Below are 14,180 nucleotides of genomic sequence, written 5' to 3'. Positions count from 1 at the left end.
GTTTAAAACAAACTTTTATAATTAAATTCTTTATTTATTTAATAAAAAGAATAAACAAATACACAAAAGTAAAATAAGTCTATACTCTAATGATACAGTATATACATATATATTTCTATATTTCCATATATATGCATATATATAAATTAGTAACTATAACCACCAGGAACAGGAGGACGAGGAGCGCTAATGTTAGGAATCAAATTCTTCATCTGAGATGCAATCTCTAACTGACTTTTATTATCAGAAGCAGCACGAATAGCCAAATACTTGCGACAAAAGATATTCACAGGTTCATTATTTAACTTATCATTATCACCTTCTATGACAATACCTCCAGATTCTTGAACAATCACAATAGCAGCTGCTACATCCCATTCCCAACAGCCTACCTCCCAGTAAACATCAATGATGCCCTTAGCCACATTACACAAATTAAGGGCCGCAGAGCCTGTAGTACGGATACTATGTGCTTCAGCAGCATAAGGGCTTTCCTTTGATCTTTTACGAAGCATATCATGAATAGCGGCTATTTTGGCATCAATGACTTGCTTTGAACGGTCTGAGCCTGCTTCAGTAGCAATCAGACAATGTGACAGGTCTGTCAAGGGTTGTGGAGGATGAAAGAGGGGTAGCCTCTGAGTTTGATTTAGGTAAGCACCTTGACCTCTTGCAGCAGAATAGAGTTCATTCAGTAATGGATTAAATACAACTCCGATAGTGGGAATCTTGTTTAGTGTGAGTCCAATTGAAACTGCAACAAATGGATATCCATGAATAAAATTGGTTGTGCCATCTATATTATGTAATCAAGTCAACGTATTTAGTTTATTGCTATGATCATGCTTTACTATCTATTTTTATTTTTTTTTACCAATTGGGTCTACAATCCAAGTTGGATCGTTAGTGAATTCTGTTTTGGCACCACTTGCAAAGGTTTCTTCGCCAATGAATCTATGTTTTATAATTGTCAATAATAGACATATGCGAGGTTTCTCTAATTTTTTTTTTAATACTTGTGCTCAGGATATGTCTTATAGAGACGTTCTTTAATAAATTCCTCCACTGCCTTATCAGTTTCAGTTACAAGATCAGTTGGATTCTCCTTTTTCAATTCAATGTTCGAACCAGAACCTGCCATTCGGGAATCGACAGCCGCTTTAATCAAAGCACCAGCATCCTTTGCTAATTGAATTGCAAAGTCGAGATATTCTTGAAGACGGTCTAATATAATTATTAATTGTATATATTTCTTTATTATTATTATTATTATTATTATTATTATTATTATTATTATTATTATTATTCTTGTAGGATAAGGACTTTTATACCTTGACTATTATCAGACATAACTTTATTATTTAAATAAATAAAAAAAAAATAAAAAATAAAAAAAATAAAAAAAGAAAAAAGAAAACTCAATTTACTGTTATTATTCGTTTTTTTTTTCCCTTTTATTTAGAGACAGACACACAAAATATAACCTTATTATACACCTTCACTCTAAATGATATCGCACTGAAAAAAAATTCATGCTGATGTATTAAATTAAAAACATTGTCGTATTTATGGAAATTCAAGTGTCAAAATAGATTCTACCAGAATTGGTTGAGACGCTCAAATACCAAATATGATTTTATAGTCAGCGAAAATGTATAGTTACAGTCATACATTGATTTCCTTTAGACGAAGGAGAGAAGGGTATTTTTTATATTCAACGAATCAAATCAATTTCCATATTTCTTCGACGGCAAGTGTTCTATACAAACTATTTTTATCTTATGGGAAGTACTAAAAGGTATGACCTCGGATTAAGTCTACACACATATTCATACTGTCTGGAACAAATAACGTAAGATTATAACACGTAATTGATTGTCTATGCTTTATCAACATATATGGAATAAAACATTCTATTTACATATCTCTTATTTAACACTATTTATTATTTAAGTTCTGTGTCATACTATGCAGTTAAATATACTAATAAATACCTCTTAATAAACATATTGAAGTCATTTTATATTAACTACTGGTAAGATTTTTATTTTTCTCGGGGCAGTACAATATTATGTTTTTTTTTATTATGTGCCCAAACGTGTTCAACAATAACAGCCTTTAATATCTAATTTTTTACATTAGAACTAGTAAATCTTAATGATGTCTATTATTATATTATATAAATATATACAAAGGGGTTTTTTTTTTTTTTTTTTTTTTTGTTTTTCTGTTCTACATAAATTTGTAAAATATAACTGAAATTGTACTATTATTTCACATGCTTTGTTGATATGGTAACTTCTCATGTTTAATGGTATTTAAACTAATAGTGTCACTAAAACTAGTGTCTCGTGGATGATAATCATCTAAGGAACCTCTTGATCTACGCCATAGATTATGTTGTTTCTTATTAGTATTACTTGAAGTAGCAGTTGTATCATCTATGATTTCTTCTTCTGATGTTAAATATTTTTCATTATCAAAGATAGCTGTTAATAATCTATCTTGTGGACCTCCTCCTACAACCGAAGATTCATCATCATCATTATGTATCCTCTCTTCTTTCTCACTACGTGAATGCTGAAGTAAAGCTACACCAGAACATATAATAAAGAATCCAAAGACACAAGTAACGACATTGACAGGTGAAGCATCAAATCCTCTATAAAATACGATAGAGCTTACGATTGTTAATGTTGTGAATATAACATAATAGGTAGGAGTGACAAGAGCTGTATTAAAGATATTAAGTGCCTTGTTTAAATAAATGATTTCAATTGCCAATGTAACAAGAGTTAAGATGAGTACAAGATAAAAGAACCAATTTGTGAATTGATTTTCCACTGTAAATGAGCGTACAATAGCACCACCAATTCCTTGAGTGAATACAACTGATAAAGATCCAATAAGTGAACAAACTGTAATATAAATTAACATATTCGTTTTCCCCCATTTAGGTCCACAATAAAATACTAAAAATAAAGATAATCCAACTGCGATACAAGCATATATGATAAAACCTGTTATATAAATAAAAGAGATTAAATACATCATCATTCATAGCCTCGTGATCCTATTCTATTCTATTGTATACTATACTTTACCGGCCGACAACATTAATGTCTTGAAAGTTTCAATTGAGTTATCTGCTGCACCTTGTTCTGGAGCATGCATAACGATAATTACAGCACCTAATACACATTGAAGACAGCCCACTTTACCCTGAAATGTGAGTCTTTCCTTTAGAAAAATAGATGATAATATAGCGCTAAAGAGAGAGAGAGAGAGAGAGATGAGAAAAATGAATGCAATTATTGTATAATCCTATTTTACCTTAGCACAACACTAGTTGCTCCTAAGGGAGTTACTAAAATAGCTTGAGTAAAAGCATATGCAACAAAATTACATGCTTCACCGACAACCACTAGTTATTATTCTATTAGTTCTTGTACCAACATAATCATGATTCATAACTTACTTAGTATCATTCCAGTCCACCACATGGGTGATTTTAGATATTCATAGCCTTCACCAGCTATACCACCTATAGTAGTAATAATAAGCTTAATATATATCTATATACACATACACATACATATACATATACATATTTATCTGTATCTTATATGTATGTCCTTTTTTTTTTTTGTTATTCAATAAATATTCTCCTCTTTCCTTCCTTATCCTCGCTTATATATACATATATATGTATGTATATATATTATATACCTGACTTTTCAGTTGACTGTATTAATCCTTTCTTTTTAAATACAAAACTACTGCCAATAAATATACCTATTTTTAAAATAATAATAAAAAAAAGATTAATGAGGAACATTCATTCACCTTCCATCGAACTGACATTACCACTTGCAATAGCTAAAGTAACACCTATTATCTTATATAAAGCACCATGACTACTATCTTCTGTTTCTATCCCAAATGGAATCTCAATTGTTGTTGTTGTTGTTGTTGAATTCATATTAGTGTGCAAAATAAAATTAAAAAGAATAAAAAGAGAGAAAAAAAGAAATAAATTTAATAATTGGTTTTATTTTAATTTTTGATCTAAACTCCACATTTTTATTATTACTACACACAAAAGCTATTTTTATACTGATAAAAAAAAAAAAAAATTCACATTATTTTATTTTTTGAAATGTAATATTAATATGTGAATCACCCATTTGAATTCTATTATAAAGTACACACATGTAAATAAATATTCCTTTCTTTTTCTTTTAGCTTTAAAATGACATTATATTTACCTGTTATATTTTCTTCTAAACGTAACAGCGGATTCAACAGTTGGAAATATAACAGTGGCTGTCTTTAGGTTAACATCCAATTTAATTTCATTAGCTCCTCCAGGAATACTGTTAGTCAACTTCTTTATCTCTTCTTCTTTTGTATTAGAACTTAGTCCCTGAATAATAACCACATTTGATTTGCCATTGGTTGATATAGGAACAACAGGCGTTGCTACAATAGATACAGGTGAATTCTTATTACTTGAATTGGTAGATTTATTTAAACGACTTGTAATATTTTCTGAAGATAAGTTAAGTCTGTTTCTGATATCATTTCTATTTGGCGGTGAATGATAAGGATGTTGTTCTTTATTCTTTGATATATACTCGTCCCTTCTTTGTGAATAATGAGGAGGAGTATAAGGAATATTCCTTGGTGGTAAAGACGAATGATGATGAACACGTGATGCTGCTCCTTTAATTGATATTCCACCTTCATTAGAAGATGTCATTGTTTCCTGTCTTTTAGATTGTCTATCATTCACCTCTACATCAGTTTCATTTCTATCTCGCTTTTCACCTAACTTTAAAATAGACATGTCAATAGGTATAAAACTCCTTTTTTTTTTCTTTACTCGTACAACAACACCCATCATTACTTACTTGACTTTTCGACTTTTCTCCATTAAGCTGTTCTTTAGCTTCTTTTCTCTTTCTAATATTTTCAGCTGTTTCACGTCTCTTTTGGTCTAATTCAGCCATACGCTGCTTTTCCTGTTGATGTTGCATTTGCATTTGTTGTTGTAACATGATCATACGTTGTGCTTCCATTTCCATAAACTGACGTTGTTGTTGTTGTTGTTGCATCATTTGTTGAGGATTTGCACCAGTGTTACTAAACTTTGGATTGATATAGATGCGATTTGAGAATTGAGGATAAGGTGGAAACATATTACTATAATTTATAAATGAAAATTATAAAAAATAAAAAAAATATAGATGTAAACAAAAAAATGTACAAAGATTGAATTTCTTTTCTTTTTCTCTTTTTTTTTTTCTTTTTTTTTTCTTTGTATTTTTTGCATTTCTTTTTCTTTTCTTTTCTTTACGTTGGAAAGAAAATAAAGGCAATCTTTCTTTTCTTTTCTTTTTTTTTTATATATCTACTTTTATCCTTTTTCTGTCTTTTTTTTTCTCTTTTTAAACATGTATATATATTATAAAAAGCTGCCTTTTTTTTTCCCAATAAATAACTGATATAAATAATAAAATAATAATAAAAAAAAAAAAAAGAAAAGAAAAGTTATACTTGAACCTACTTCATAGCAAAGGCTCCCGGTAAATAATTCATGGGATACTGAAAAGGATAATTATATGGATTATTAAACTTGTTGTGATAATTCTTATTGAACTTTTGTTGATTATTAGCAGTTTGCTTTGTTGAATTCTTTTGATTCCCATCCTTGGAAGACGCTTCTACCTTTTCATCAGGTTTAGGTTTTGTTTTATCTTCTTTAGCTTCCCCTTCTTCCTTATCTGACGTGGCTTCATTCGTTTCTCCTTCTTCCAACTCAACGTGGGTTGTTGAAGCATCATATGGGATGACATCCTCTTCTGAACCGAATTCTAATTCTAATTGCTTTTCTAATTCTTCATTTGTAATCTCTGTTCCTCCAACTTCTCCTAAATCTCCAAAGTCGTCAAAATCTAGTTCATCATCTGTTAACATGTTTGAATATCGTGTGTATATTTTTTAAAAAAAAAAAAAAAAAAAAAAAAAAAAAAAAAAAAAAAAAGATAAATGGCAACCCTTTTTTTTTTTTTTTTTTAACTGAAAAAAAAAAACATGTATGACGTATAATATCACTATAAACACTCTGTAATGCACACTTTATAAAAATTTGTTGTGAAAAAAAAAAAGAATGAAACACAAGACTTCAACTGTATCTAATATGTGTCAATAAATGAACATTCAAACCTCCTTTATCAATAAGAATTAAAGAAACAAAAAAAAAGCCATATAAATATTAAAGTAGCAGGTTAAATAATAATAATAATATAACGGATACATACATCCATTCATTTGTTGAAGAAGAGTTAAACAGGAAATTTTTTTTTTATCTTGAAGAGTCTAATTGGTAGAAGTTTATGGTCCATAAAAGAGGGATATACTGTAGCTGATTAATATAAAGATGGATAGAAGGAGATTTTTTAATTATGTGTGTATTTTCATTCTCCTCTTTATGATAATGAAATAGAGTAAAAACGATTAATCTTTGAGAAATAGTCCTCCAAAGTCAAAATAGATAAAAAGGCCTTTCATGCTTCTGTTCCTTAGGATGGAAAACCATTTATACAACAGAGGCTGTGTATTTATTAATCATCAGCAAAGTAAAGGTGGTTACTATTTCTCTTAAATTCACTCTGTATAACATTATCCTTAACAAATAAAAGAAAATGGAATCGTTAGCTTGTTTTTCTTTTTTTTTTTTCCTGATTCCTAATCATTCTTCTCACTTGAAGAAGACAGGTTTTTTTTTCTTTAGTTAATACATGTATACACCATTGATTGACACCCTTTGTTGCCCTATTTCATAAAAAAAAGGGTCATTTAGCAAATTATACGAAAATTAGGACGACTTGGTAAATAAGATACCGGTAAAGATGGGCTTTTACCATTATGGATCAATTCTAGGATATTTATACTTTCTTGAATAAGTCTCCCACGTTTTTGCTGTTATTGTTTCATATACATTAAGACTAGTACCTAATTTGTATGTGTATATACAAGAAGAAGATTTGAGTTGATTATAGGAAATATATTAATATGCACGAGGAGAATAACAAGCGGGAGTTGTTTTTCTTTTTTTTTTTTTATACAAGTTTAAATGATTTATTCATGTATGTGTATATGTATACTTTAAAAAGGTGTAATGTATTATGTACAATTTTTTTTTTTTGGTTTTTTGGTTTTTGAATATAATATGATGAAACTATACATAATTATTCATGTTCCTTTTTTAATGTCATCTATTAAAAAAAAAAGATCCATTGTTATTATTATTACTACTGCTGCTACTACAATTACTGCTACTACTACAATTACTACTAGTGGAGGAGGAGGTAGAAAATGTCAACGGTTGGGAATAATAACACATAGCAAGGCTTGAAGAAGAACGTCGATAGTAACATATTTCATAGGAAGACCCTATTCGAGTGGTTGATTGATTATATCGATTAGATAGCAGCCGAGAAGATGGTGAGTATGTTATATTGCTATTTTTACAATTCGGTTTAGAGGCTTCGTTAGATTGACAAGTTAACGAACAAAAATATATATTCTATATAGTATACAGAGATGTTAACAATAGTAAATATGTATATCAATTAGAATAGATAGAGTATATACTTCTTCAATTAATGGTTTTTCACAATAAAGACAGATATTAAGATCCATAATATGTAAACAAATACAATAATATATACAAATACATATATACAAATATATATAAATATATGTGTGTATATATATTTATATGTTTTTATATATATAAATATGTATATATTTAGTTAAAACACTATTTATAAGAGAAAGAGAAAAAAGGAGGAAATAATAATAAAAAAAGGTAATAGAACAGTTTTATATTAATATACTCTCATTTTTAGTCACATTTTGCTTACCCAAAAGTTAGAAAAGCAAGGAAAATATAGTTTAGGAAGGAGAGACAAACAGAAGTATAGAGAACCAATATGATGTGGTATATGCGTGTATTTACTGATACAATAGACGCCCGAGTGGTCTACTTTGAATGGAGTTATAAAATGAAATAAAAACGTATATTATTAAAGATCAACTGATATGTAATATGACATTTGTATATAAGCACACGCACGCACACACATACACACACACATACACACATATATATATACATGTATATTATGTAGAAAAGCATTTATGGTTCTAAAAGTACATATCTGCTTGCTTATTCTTTTTATTTTAAATAGATGTACACAAAGTTTAAAATAAAAGACCCCACAAGATCATAGCTGAAGTAACACCTGCTAATCCTACTGCAATAATCATAGGTCCTAAACTCTCTGCCATTTTTCTACTAGCATTATAAAAACAAGCTGGGCAATAATCAGCTACAAATTAAAAAAAAATTAGAATTTAAATAAATAAAGATAATTTTAATTCTTAGACTTACATCCTGTACCAGCTTGATAAGTCTCTGGGGAATAAAATGCAATAGTTAATCTTGTATTAGGTGCTAACCAACCAGGTTGTGGATTAGCTGAAACTCCTCTTTGATCATATAGTTGGACTTGGTACATGCCCATCATTAATGGGGAAGCAGTTGGTACATCTTTAATCTGCCATACAGCACTTGTGGCATGACCAGGTAAAGTAGAGATGGTATAAGTTACTTTGTTAGGTGCTACAGCAGCTAAAGTCAAATTAACAGGCGCAACTTTCAAGTCTGTAAAGGTCCATATAAAAGTAACATTCTCTCTGTTATCGATACGATAGAGAGGTGAAACTGATTTGCTTGCTGTAGGTTTAATAAAACTAGCACCACCTGGAAAGACAGTGTTACCAAAGCTTGCTGATGTTGGTAGACCTCCTAACGAATCATTCTGAGTTCCATTGTTAGATGCTGTGACTGTTTGATTGTTGTTGGATAGTGTTTGATTCCCGCTCACTACAGCTAATGGTGGTGAGGACGATGATGCAGGTGCTGCTGTATTACTTATTGAAGTAGCTATTATTGTTCCTGTATTTGTACCTGTAACATTTGAACTTGATGCCGCTTGAGCGAAAACTATTATTTTAACGGGGCGGAAAAAAAAAGAGAGAGAGAAAGACAGCATAAGTTTATATTTTACTTTGACAATTAAAATATGTGTTTACCTTGATAATCTTTATATTGTTTTAACAAAACAAAAAAAAAAAAAAAAAAAAAAAAAGGTTATAAAAATGTTCATATTTAAACTATAGAAAAACAACAACTTACCTTTATTTAATATAAATACAAATAATATCAAAGCAGTCAAAAAGAGTCTCATTCTTAAATTATTTTTTATTCAGGTTTGTAAAATAATAATAATAAAAAAATAAAAGAAAAGAGAAAAATCAGTTTTTTTTTTCTTACCCCTCAAAGTCCAGAAAAGCTATTTTTGGTTTACTATAGAAAAAAAAAAGTTATTCTTTCCCGGGGATAAGCCAATAAAACAAAATTGACAGCTTCTGACCAATTAAAAACACTGTCCTACCACTTTGTTGCTGATAAGTTAATTTTATTATTGTTTTGTATTTTACTCTTTTTTTTTTTTTTTTTTTTTTTTTTTTTTTTTTGAAAAACGTATATCACCATGATATGTCTTTATTTCTATCTTTAACCAGGAATGACCTATCATGAAACTACTACCCCCTTTTTTTTTAAAAAAAATTGTATAGTATATAGAAATGTATCTTGATGTAAAATGTTAACTGCAAGCTTTAAACAAGAATATTTGGAATAGGCTAGATTTATCTCAGACGCTTGTATAATTGTTAATATTCTTACTTTCATATTATTATATCTACAAAATTATTTCTAATAATAGAATTTATATATCGTTTGTAGAACACAAAGAATACCAAATTATAATACGTTAAAAATCATTATTCTAGTTAACAAATAATTATCACAATGAAAGAATTAAACTTATGCAAAAAAAAAGGGGGAGGGGAGTAGATATGTTTCACTGAATAATGTATTTAAGATTTGATAGATGTAGAGTAGAAAGAAAGTAGTCTGTTATCAAGTAAATAATAAGTTATCTTGTGAGCAGATAAAGACTCAGACAATAGAAAAATTTATTATGAAAGGAATAATAAGGATATAAAAGTTATTAAAATTAAAAGAGTTTTATATCAATGTGTACTCGAAGAATACACAATCAAATAAAGGTGTAGTTTTGGAAACAGAAAAATAGAATGTTTTAGATATAGCAATTGATAAGCAGTGGCTACCAAAAGGAAAGTTTTTTTTTTTTTTTTTTTTTTTTTTTTTTTTTTTTTGGTGGCATTATTGTACAGTCAAGAGTATATACATATTTTACTCACTGAGGCTCAAATCAATTTAAAAACACACATCCTACTAGATAACTTAAATATCTTTAGATCAAGGTAACTATAGGGTTTGAAAAAAAATTGAATTTATAAAAAAAATAGACATTCTTTAAATGCTATCAGAAGCTAATAAATGATTAAGGCTACAAATAGACTTTTTTTTTTTACAGGCTTTTATAATATATTTGTGCTATCATTTTATCTAATAATTGGAAAGAAGAAAGTAGAATATGATACAAGTCAGAAGGACAAGTTAAAAAGAGAAGCAAACACTAGTAAACATGCTTGTCTCCTTTAATAGAAAATTAAAAGATATTGTTATATTATTCAAATGCTTATTTGTCTTAATGCTAGCTTGATTATGTTAAGGATAAGTAATATTTGAACGAAATAATTTGAGCATAGATACTTGATGGAATATCTTTAAATAAATGATTCGACTCATCGTCTAAAATAGTATTTACAATTCATATTTATTTACTTATACGACTAGTTATCATAGGAATGCCATTTAAAGCTTAAAGCCAATATCAAATACAGAGTATATGTATCATAAATATTACTAAGAAGAAAACTTATATGGAAAAGAATGAGAACAGGTTTTCCTTTACTCTGGGTTTTCTTTTTCTTTTTTACTTTTAGTGTATAGTACATTCAATTTTAAAGCTAACAGGAAAACTTCTGCCTTATACATCTAGACGTTAAAGTTACTCTTATTCTTTAATATACTGTAAACTAAAGCTTTATAGATTCTTGAAGGTATTAAGTAAAGCATTTATATGCATTCCTATCTTGGCTTTTAAATTATAAGATATTTGTTCTATGATCTTTAAGGTACACCTATCATCTTCAACTTTACATCAAGAATATTAAATTCTTTTATAATGATTTTACTTATGTAACTAGATCATCCTTTTTTTTTTTTTTAAATAATTCTATACGGACACCCATCTCTTCATCCTAGTAAACCATATAACCTCTTGATTATATACTGGTCGAATTCCTTTAATGATAGTGCTATTGTTCCCTCTTTTTAAATTCCTATTTATTCATACTGTATGTGTATCAAAGCATCATTTCAGAGAGAGAGAGAGAGAGAGAGCTAGATAAATGAATACAACAAGTATATCTAGGGTAGAAAAGGGTTGATAAAATATGAGTTAAGACTAAAGAGCTATTCCTGTTGTTTATAAAGCTTACAATATCACTAAATTCATAGATCATGACAAAGAATAAATAAGATCCCTTCTCTAATATTATTTATTCAGGCTAAGGATTGTAGACCTCAGAATTAACTTTGATTATTACCTTATTTTAATGATTACCAAATTATTAATACATGTTTCTCTTATTATTATCACCCTTATTTATACATAGTCATAAATGTTATAGTCCTAATCTTGTTTATACTAAAAAAGCTTATCAAAAAGTTGCTCAAATCTTTCATAATATTGGAAAGTTCTCGAGGGGGGAGGGTATTTTTTTTTACTAGCTTTTATCATGATAGGTAAATATAATGCAGTATACAGTATAATATTTCAACTCTCGTTCTTTCCCGCGAATGCTATTTGTGGTTTTCTTCTTTTTTCCCGCTAAATACAAGTGTACAATCCTTAAATTATGCGCTCTGCTTTTGTTATTTTCTTCATTTTGTCACTCTCTCACTCTCTCTCTATCTTTCAGAAGAAAGAAATTGACTCAATTTATTTATTTATTAGAATGACTTATTCTTTTAAGCTAGTCTAAGCAACTCATTTGCTGAATAAAATACTCATAAAGCAACTAACTTTTATTTTGGTTAAATAAAAATAGCTTTTTCTTACTAATAAAAATTGTAGTTTTTTTTTTATTCACTAAAAATATATAGCGGACAAATATATACAATATTTAATAAAGATAAAATAAAATAAAAGTACGACATCCATGTGCCAATAAGCTAACAGAAAACGAAACAAATAGATTTGTCATTGTCCAAGTCAAGCGCATCATTGTTATCCACTTATAAATCATTTCTTTATTTAAATAGAGTGTGTTTCCCTTTTCTTTTTTCTTTTTTTAAATAAATAAATAAATAAATAAATAAATAAATTTAAACATTATGTCAAATACACCTAAACCAGAATACGAGACTATACAGGGCGGAGGATCTCTTGTTGTTGCTTATCAAGTAGCAAACAAAAAAGTGCTTATTGTAGGTGGAGGATTTGTTGCCGCTCAACGCATTATATCTTGTAAAACGGCTGATGCTAAAGTAATTGTTATATCACCAGAAGAAGGTCTTAATGATGAAGTTCGTTTTAGAATCGAGAATAATGAAGTCGAATGGCATAATCGAAAATTTAACGATGACGATCTAGAGGATGTAGATATGGTTTTGACAGCTTTAGATGATCATGAAGAATCTTTACGAATCGGAGAACTATGTCGTAAGAAACGCATTCCTGTTAATGTTGCCGATGTGCCACCTATGTGTGACTTTTATTTTATGTCTCAACATCGCGACGGTCCTCTTCAGATTGCTGTATCAACCAATGGTAAAGGACCCAAAATAGCCAACATGGTACGTGTTAATGTAGCCAATGCACTTCCAGAGAACATTGGCAATACAATTGAAATGATGGGTCGACTTCGTGCAAAAGTTCGAGAATGGGAGCCCTCTATGAAAAATTCAGGGAAGCGTATGACTTGGGTTACAAAATTATGTGATAAATGGGGTATGAAGGGAATGGCTCGTCTTAATGAAATCAAGACTCAGGAAGAAGAGGAGGCTGTGTTTAGCAAATTACGTGACTATTTTATCATAGGTGGCGTTCCTGATATTAATCTTATTTTACCATCTAAAGATCAAAGACGACCTCGACTTACTTTAATCGGGGGTGGCCCAGGTGATCCGGAACTTATTACAGTTAAAGCCAAACGTCTTTTAGAGGAAGCAGATCTTGTTGTAAGTGATCGTTTAATTCCAAGTCAAATATTAGACATGGTGCAAGGCAAGCTGCGTGTTGCTCGTAAAGTGTCTGGTAAATGTGATGAAGCTCAAGATGAGTTAATGGAATGGTGTCTAGAGGGATTAAAAAAGGGCTTACACGTTGTTAGACTTAAAATTGGTGATCCTTTCTTATTTGGTAGAGGTGGAGAAGAAGTTCTTTGGTTCCGTGAACATGGATATGAACCAGAGTTAGTTGCTGGTATTTCCAGCGCATTTTCAGCACCTATGGCAGCCAAGATACCTGTCACTTTCAGAGGTGTCTCTGATCAAGTTATCATCACTACTGGCAGGGGTACAAAGGGTTGTATGCCTGATTTACCGATGTTTAAATCTACTCAAACATTAGTGGTATTAATGGCAGTAGGCAGAGCTGACGAATTGCGTACTTTGCTATTAGATCGACACTATCCTGAAGATGTACCTATTTGTTGGATAGAGAATTCAAATTGTCCTGAGGAACGAATTATCTTTGGAAAATTAAATACTATGGCTAGTTTAGTAGAAAGTGAAAACATCAAAGCACCTGCTGTCCTCGTGGTTGGCCATTCAACAAATGTACTTTAATTTATAGCATTTATTATTATTATTATTCATGTAAAATTCTTTATCATATCATATTTATTATTGCCACAAAATAAATCTTTAGTTTATTTTTGGTTAACACATTCTTCAGATGTTTGTGAAACAAAGACAATATTTCATGTAGAATGAAATATGTTGAGGTAAAAATATGCATGCAAGGCGGTGTTTTTTCACTTGATAAACGTACAAAAAAAAAAATAATCATGATAGTTTTTTTTTTTTTTTTTTTTTTTTTTTTTTT

The 14,180-nt window shown here is 29.4% G+C and overlaps 7 protein-coding genes across 7 annotated transcripts; 2 read left to right on the top strand and 5 right to left on the bottom strand.

Moving 5' to 3' along the window:
* Window positions 1-13: 13 nt before the first annotated feature.
* On the bottom strand, window positions 14-1,405 carry BX663DRAFT_511264 (inositol monophosphatase). The gene is made up of 4 exons (XM_051527869.1): window positions 1,332-1,405; window positions 1,017-1,224; window positions 875-954; window positions 14-796 (listed from the first exon to the last, which is right to left on the bottom strand). Exons 1-4 carry the CDS (start codon window positions 1,348-1,350, stop codon window positions 147-149), a joined length of 957 nt encoding a protein of 318 aa, XP_051382485.1. The 5' UTR covers window positions 1,351-1,405; the 3' UTR covers window positions 14-146.
* An 806-nt stretch (window positions 1,406-2,211) lies between these two features.
* On the bottom strand, window positions 2,212-3,978 carry BX663DRAFT_511263 (magnesium transporter NIPA-domain-containing protein). The gene is made up of 6 exons (XM_051527868.1): window positions 3,868-3,978; window positions 3,730-3,795; window positions 3,479-3,544; window positions 3,334-3,424; window positions 3,105-3,268; window positions 2,212-3,020 (listed from the first exon to the last, which is right to left on the bottom strand). The coding sequence occupies exons 3-6, from the start codon at window positions 3,501-3,503 to the stop codon at window positions 2,275-2,277; spliced, it is 1,026 nt and encodes a 341-aa protein (XP_051382484.1). The 5' UTR covers window positions 3,504-3,544; window positions 3,730-3,795; window positions 3,868-3,978; the 3' UTR covers window positions 2,212-2,274.
* On the top strand, window positions 3,453-4,012 carry BX663DRAFT_77136 (uncharacterized protein). Its single transcript, XM_051532320.1, has one exon. It carries the CDS (start codon window positions 3,627-3,629, stop codon window positions 3,915-3,917), a length of 291 nt encoding a protein of 96 aa, XP_051382483.1. The 5' UTR covers window positions 3,453-3,626; the 3' UTR covers window positions 3,918-4,012.
* Window positions 4,013-4,048: 36 nt separating this feature from the next.
* Window positions 4,049-5,331, bottom strand: BX663DRAFT_511254 (uncharacterized protein). The gene is made up of 3 exons (XM_051527867.1): window positions 4,914-5,331; window positions 4,269-4,834; window positions 4,049-4,194 (listed from the first exon to the last, which is right to left on the bottom strand). The coding sequence occupies exons 1-3, from the start codon at window positions 5,199-5,201 to the stop codon at window positions 4,143-4,145; spliced, it is 906 nt and encodes a 301-aa protein (XP_051382482.1). The 5' UTR covers window positions 5,202-5,331; the 3' UTR covers window positions 4,049-4,142.
* Window positions 5,332-7,106: 1,775 nt separating this feature from the next.
* On the bottom strand, window positions 7,107-7,843 carry BX663DRAFT_511250 (uncharacterized protein; the record flags this gene model as incomplete). The annotated part of the gene is made up of 2 exons (XM_051527866.1): window positions 7,660-7,843; window positions 7,107-7,591 (listed from the first exon to the last, which is right to left on the bottom strand). Coding segments are annotated over exons 1-2 (356 nt in total), but the record flags the coding sequence as incomplete, so codon positions are not given.
* A 335-nt stretch (window positions 7,844-8,178) lies between these two features.
* BX663DRAFT_511248 (uncharacterized protein) lies at window positions 8,179-9,380 on the bottom strand. The gene is made up of 4 exons (XM_051527865.1): window positions 9,269-9,380; window positions 9,166-9,174; window positions 8,462-9,076; window positions 8,179-8,399 (listed from the first exon to the last, which is right to left on the bottom strand). The coding sequence occupies exons 1-4, from the start codon at window positions 9,318-9,320 to the stop codon at window positions 8,272-8,274; spliced, it is 804 nt and encodes a 267-aa protein (XP_051382480.1). The 5' UTR covers window positions 9,321-9,380; the 3' UTR covers window positions 8,179-8,271.
* A 3,045-nt stretch (window positions 9,381-12,425) lies between these two features.
* BX663DRAFT_511244 (tetrapyrrole methylase) lies at window positions 12,426-14,020 on the top strand. Its single transcript, XM_051527864.1, has one exon. The coding sequence runs from the start codon at window positions 12,467-12,469 to the stop codon at window positions 13,919-13,921; it is 1,455 nt and encodes a 484-aa protein (XP_051382479.1). The 5' UTR covers window positions 12,426-12,466; the 3' UTR covers window positions 13,922-14,020.
* The last annotated feature ends 160 nt before the right edge of the window (window positions 14,021-14,180 follow it).

This window comes from Cokeromyces recurvatus (genome assembly GCF_025118155.1).
Source record: "Cokeromyces recurvatus strain NRRL 2243 chromosome Unknown BX663scaffold_14, whole genome shotgun sequence".
Classification (NCBI taxonomy): Eukaryota; Fungi; Mucoromycota; class Mucoromycetes; order Mucorales; family Mucoraceae; genus Cokeromyces; species Cokeromyces recurvatus.
Note: the sequence above shows the minus strand (reverse complement) of the source record. Positions and strands in the feature narration are given on the sequence as shown.

What these genes read in the sequence shown, in the direction of transcription:
- BX663DRAFT_511264 (XM_051527869.1), bottom strand. An exon ending in AAGACATATCCTGAGCACAA is followed by an intron (nt 955 to 1,016) that starts GTATTAAAAAAA and finishes TATAAAACATAG; the next exon opens with ATTCATTGGCGAAGAAACCT. An exon ending in TTGGATTGTAGACCCAATTG is followed by an intron (nt 797 to 874) that starts GTAAAAAAAAAT and finishes TACATAATATAG; the next exon opens with ATGGCACAACCAATTTTATT.
- BX663DRAFT_511263 (XM_051527868.1), bottom strand. Translation starts at nt 3,503, where the DNA reads ATGTGGTGGACTGGAATGATACTAA. An exon ending in GTGGACTGGAATGATACTAA is followed by an intron (nt 3,425 to 3,478) that starts GTAAGTTATGAA and finishes AATAATAACTAG; the next exon opens with TGGTTGTCGGTGAAGCATGT. An exon ending in GACATTAATGTTGTCGGCCG is followed by an intron (nt 3,021 to 3,104) that starts GTAAAGTATAGT and finishes TTTATATAACAG; the next exon opens with GTTTTATCATATATGCTTGT.
- BX663DRAFT_77136 (XM_051532320.1), top strand. Translation starts at nt 3,627, where the DNA reads ATGTATGTCCTTTTTTTTTTTTGTTATTCAATAAATATTCTCCTCTTT.
- BX663DRAFT_511254 (XM_051527867.1), bottom strand. Translation starts at nt 5,201, where the DNA reads ATGTTTCCACCTTATCCTCAATTCTCAAATCGCATCTATATCAATCCA. An exon ending in GAGAAAAGTCGAAAAGTCAA is followed by an intron (nt 4,835 to 4,913) that starts GTAAGTAATGAT and finishes TCTATTTTAAAG; the next exon opens with TTAGGTGAAAAGCGAGATAG. An exon ending in TTTAGAAGAAAATATAACAG is followed by an intron (nt 4,195 to 4,268) that starts GTAAATATAATG and finishes ACTTTATAATAG; the next exon opens with AATTCAAATGGGTGATTCAC.
- BX663DRAFT_511248 (XM_051527865.1), bottom strand. Translation starts at nt 9,320, where the DNA reads ATGAGACTCTTTTTGACTGCTTTGATATTATTTGTATTTATATTAAAT. An exon ending in TTATCAAGCTGGTACAGGAT is followed by an intron (nt 8,400 to 8,461) that starts GTAAGTCTAAGA and finishes TTTAATTTGTAG; the next exon opens with CTGATTATTGCCCAGCTTGT.
- BX663DRAFT_511244 (XM_051527864.1), top strand. Translation starts at nt 12,467, where the DNA reads ATGTCAAATACACCTAAACCAGAATACGAGACTATACAGGGCGGAGGA.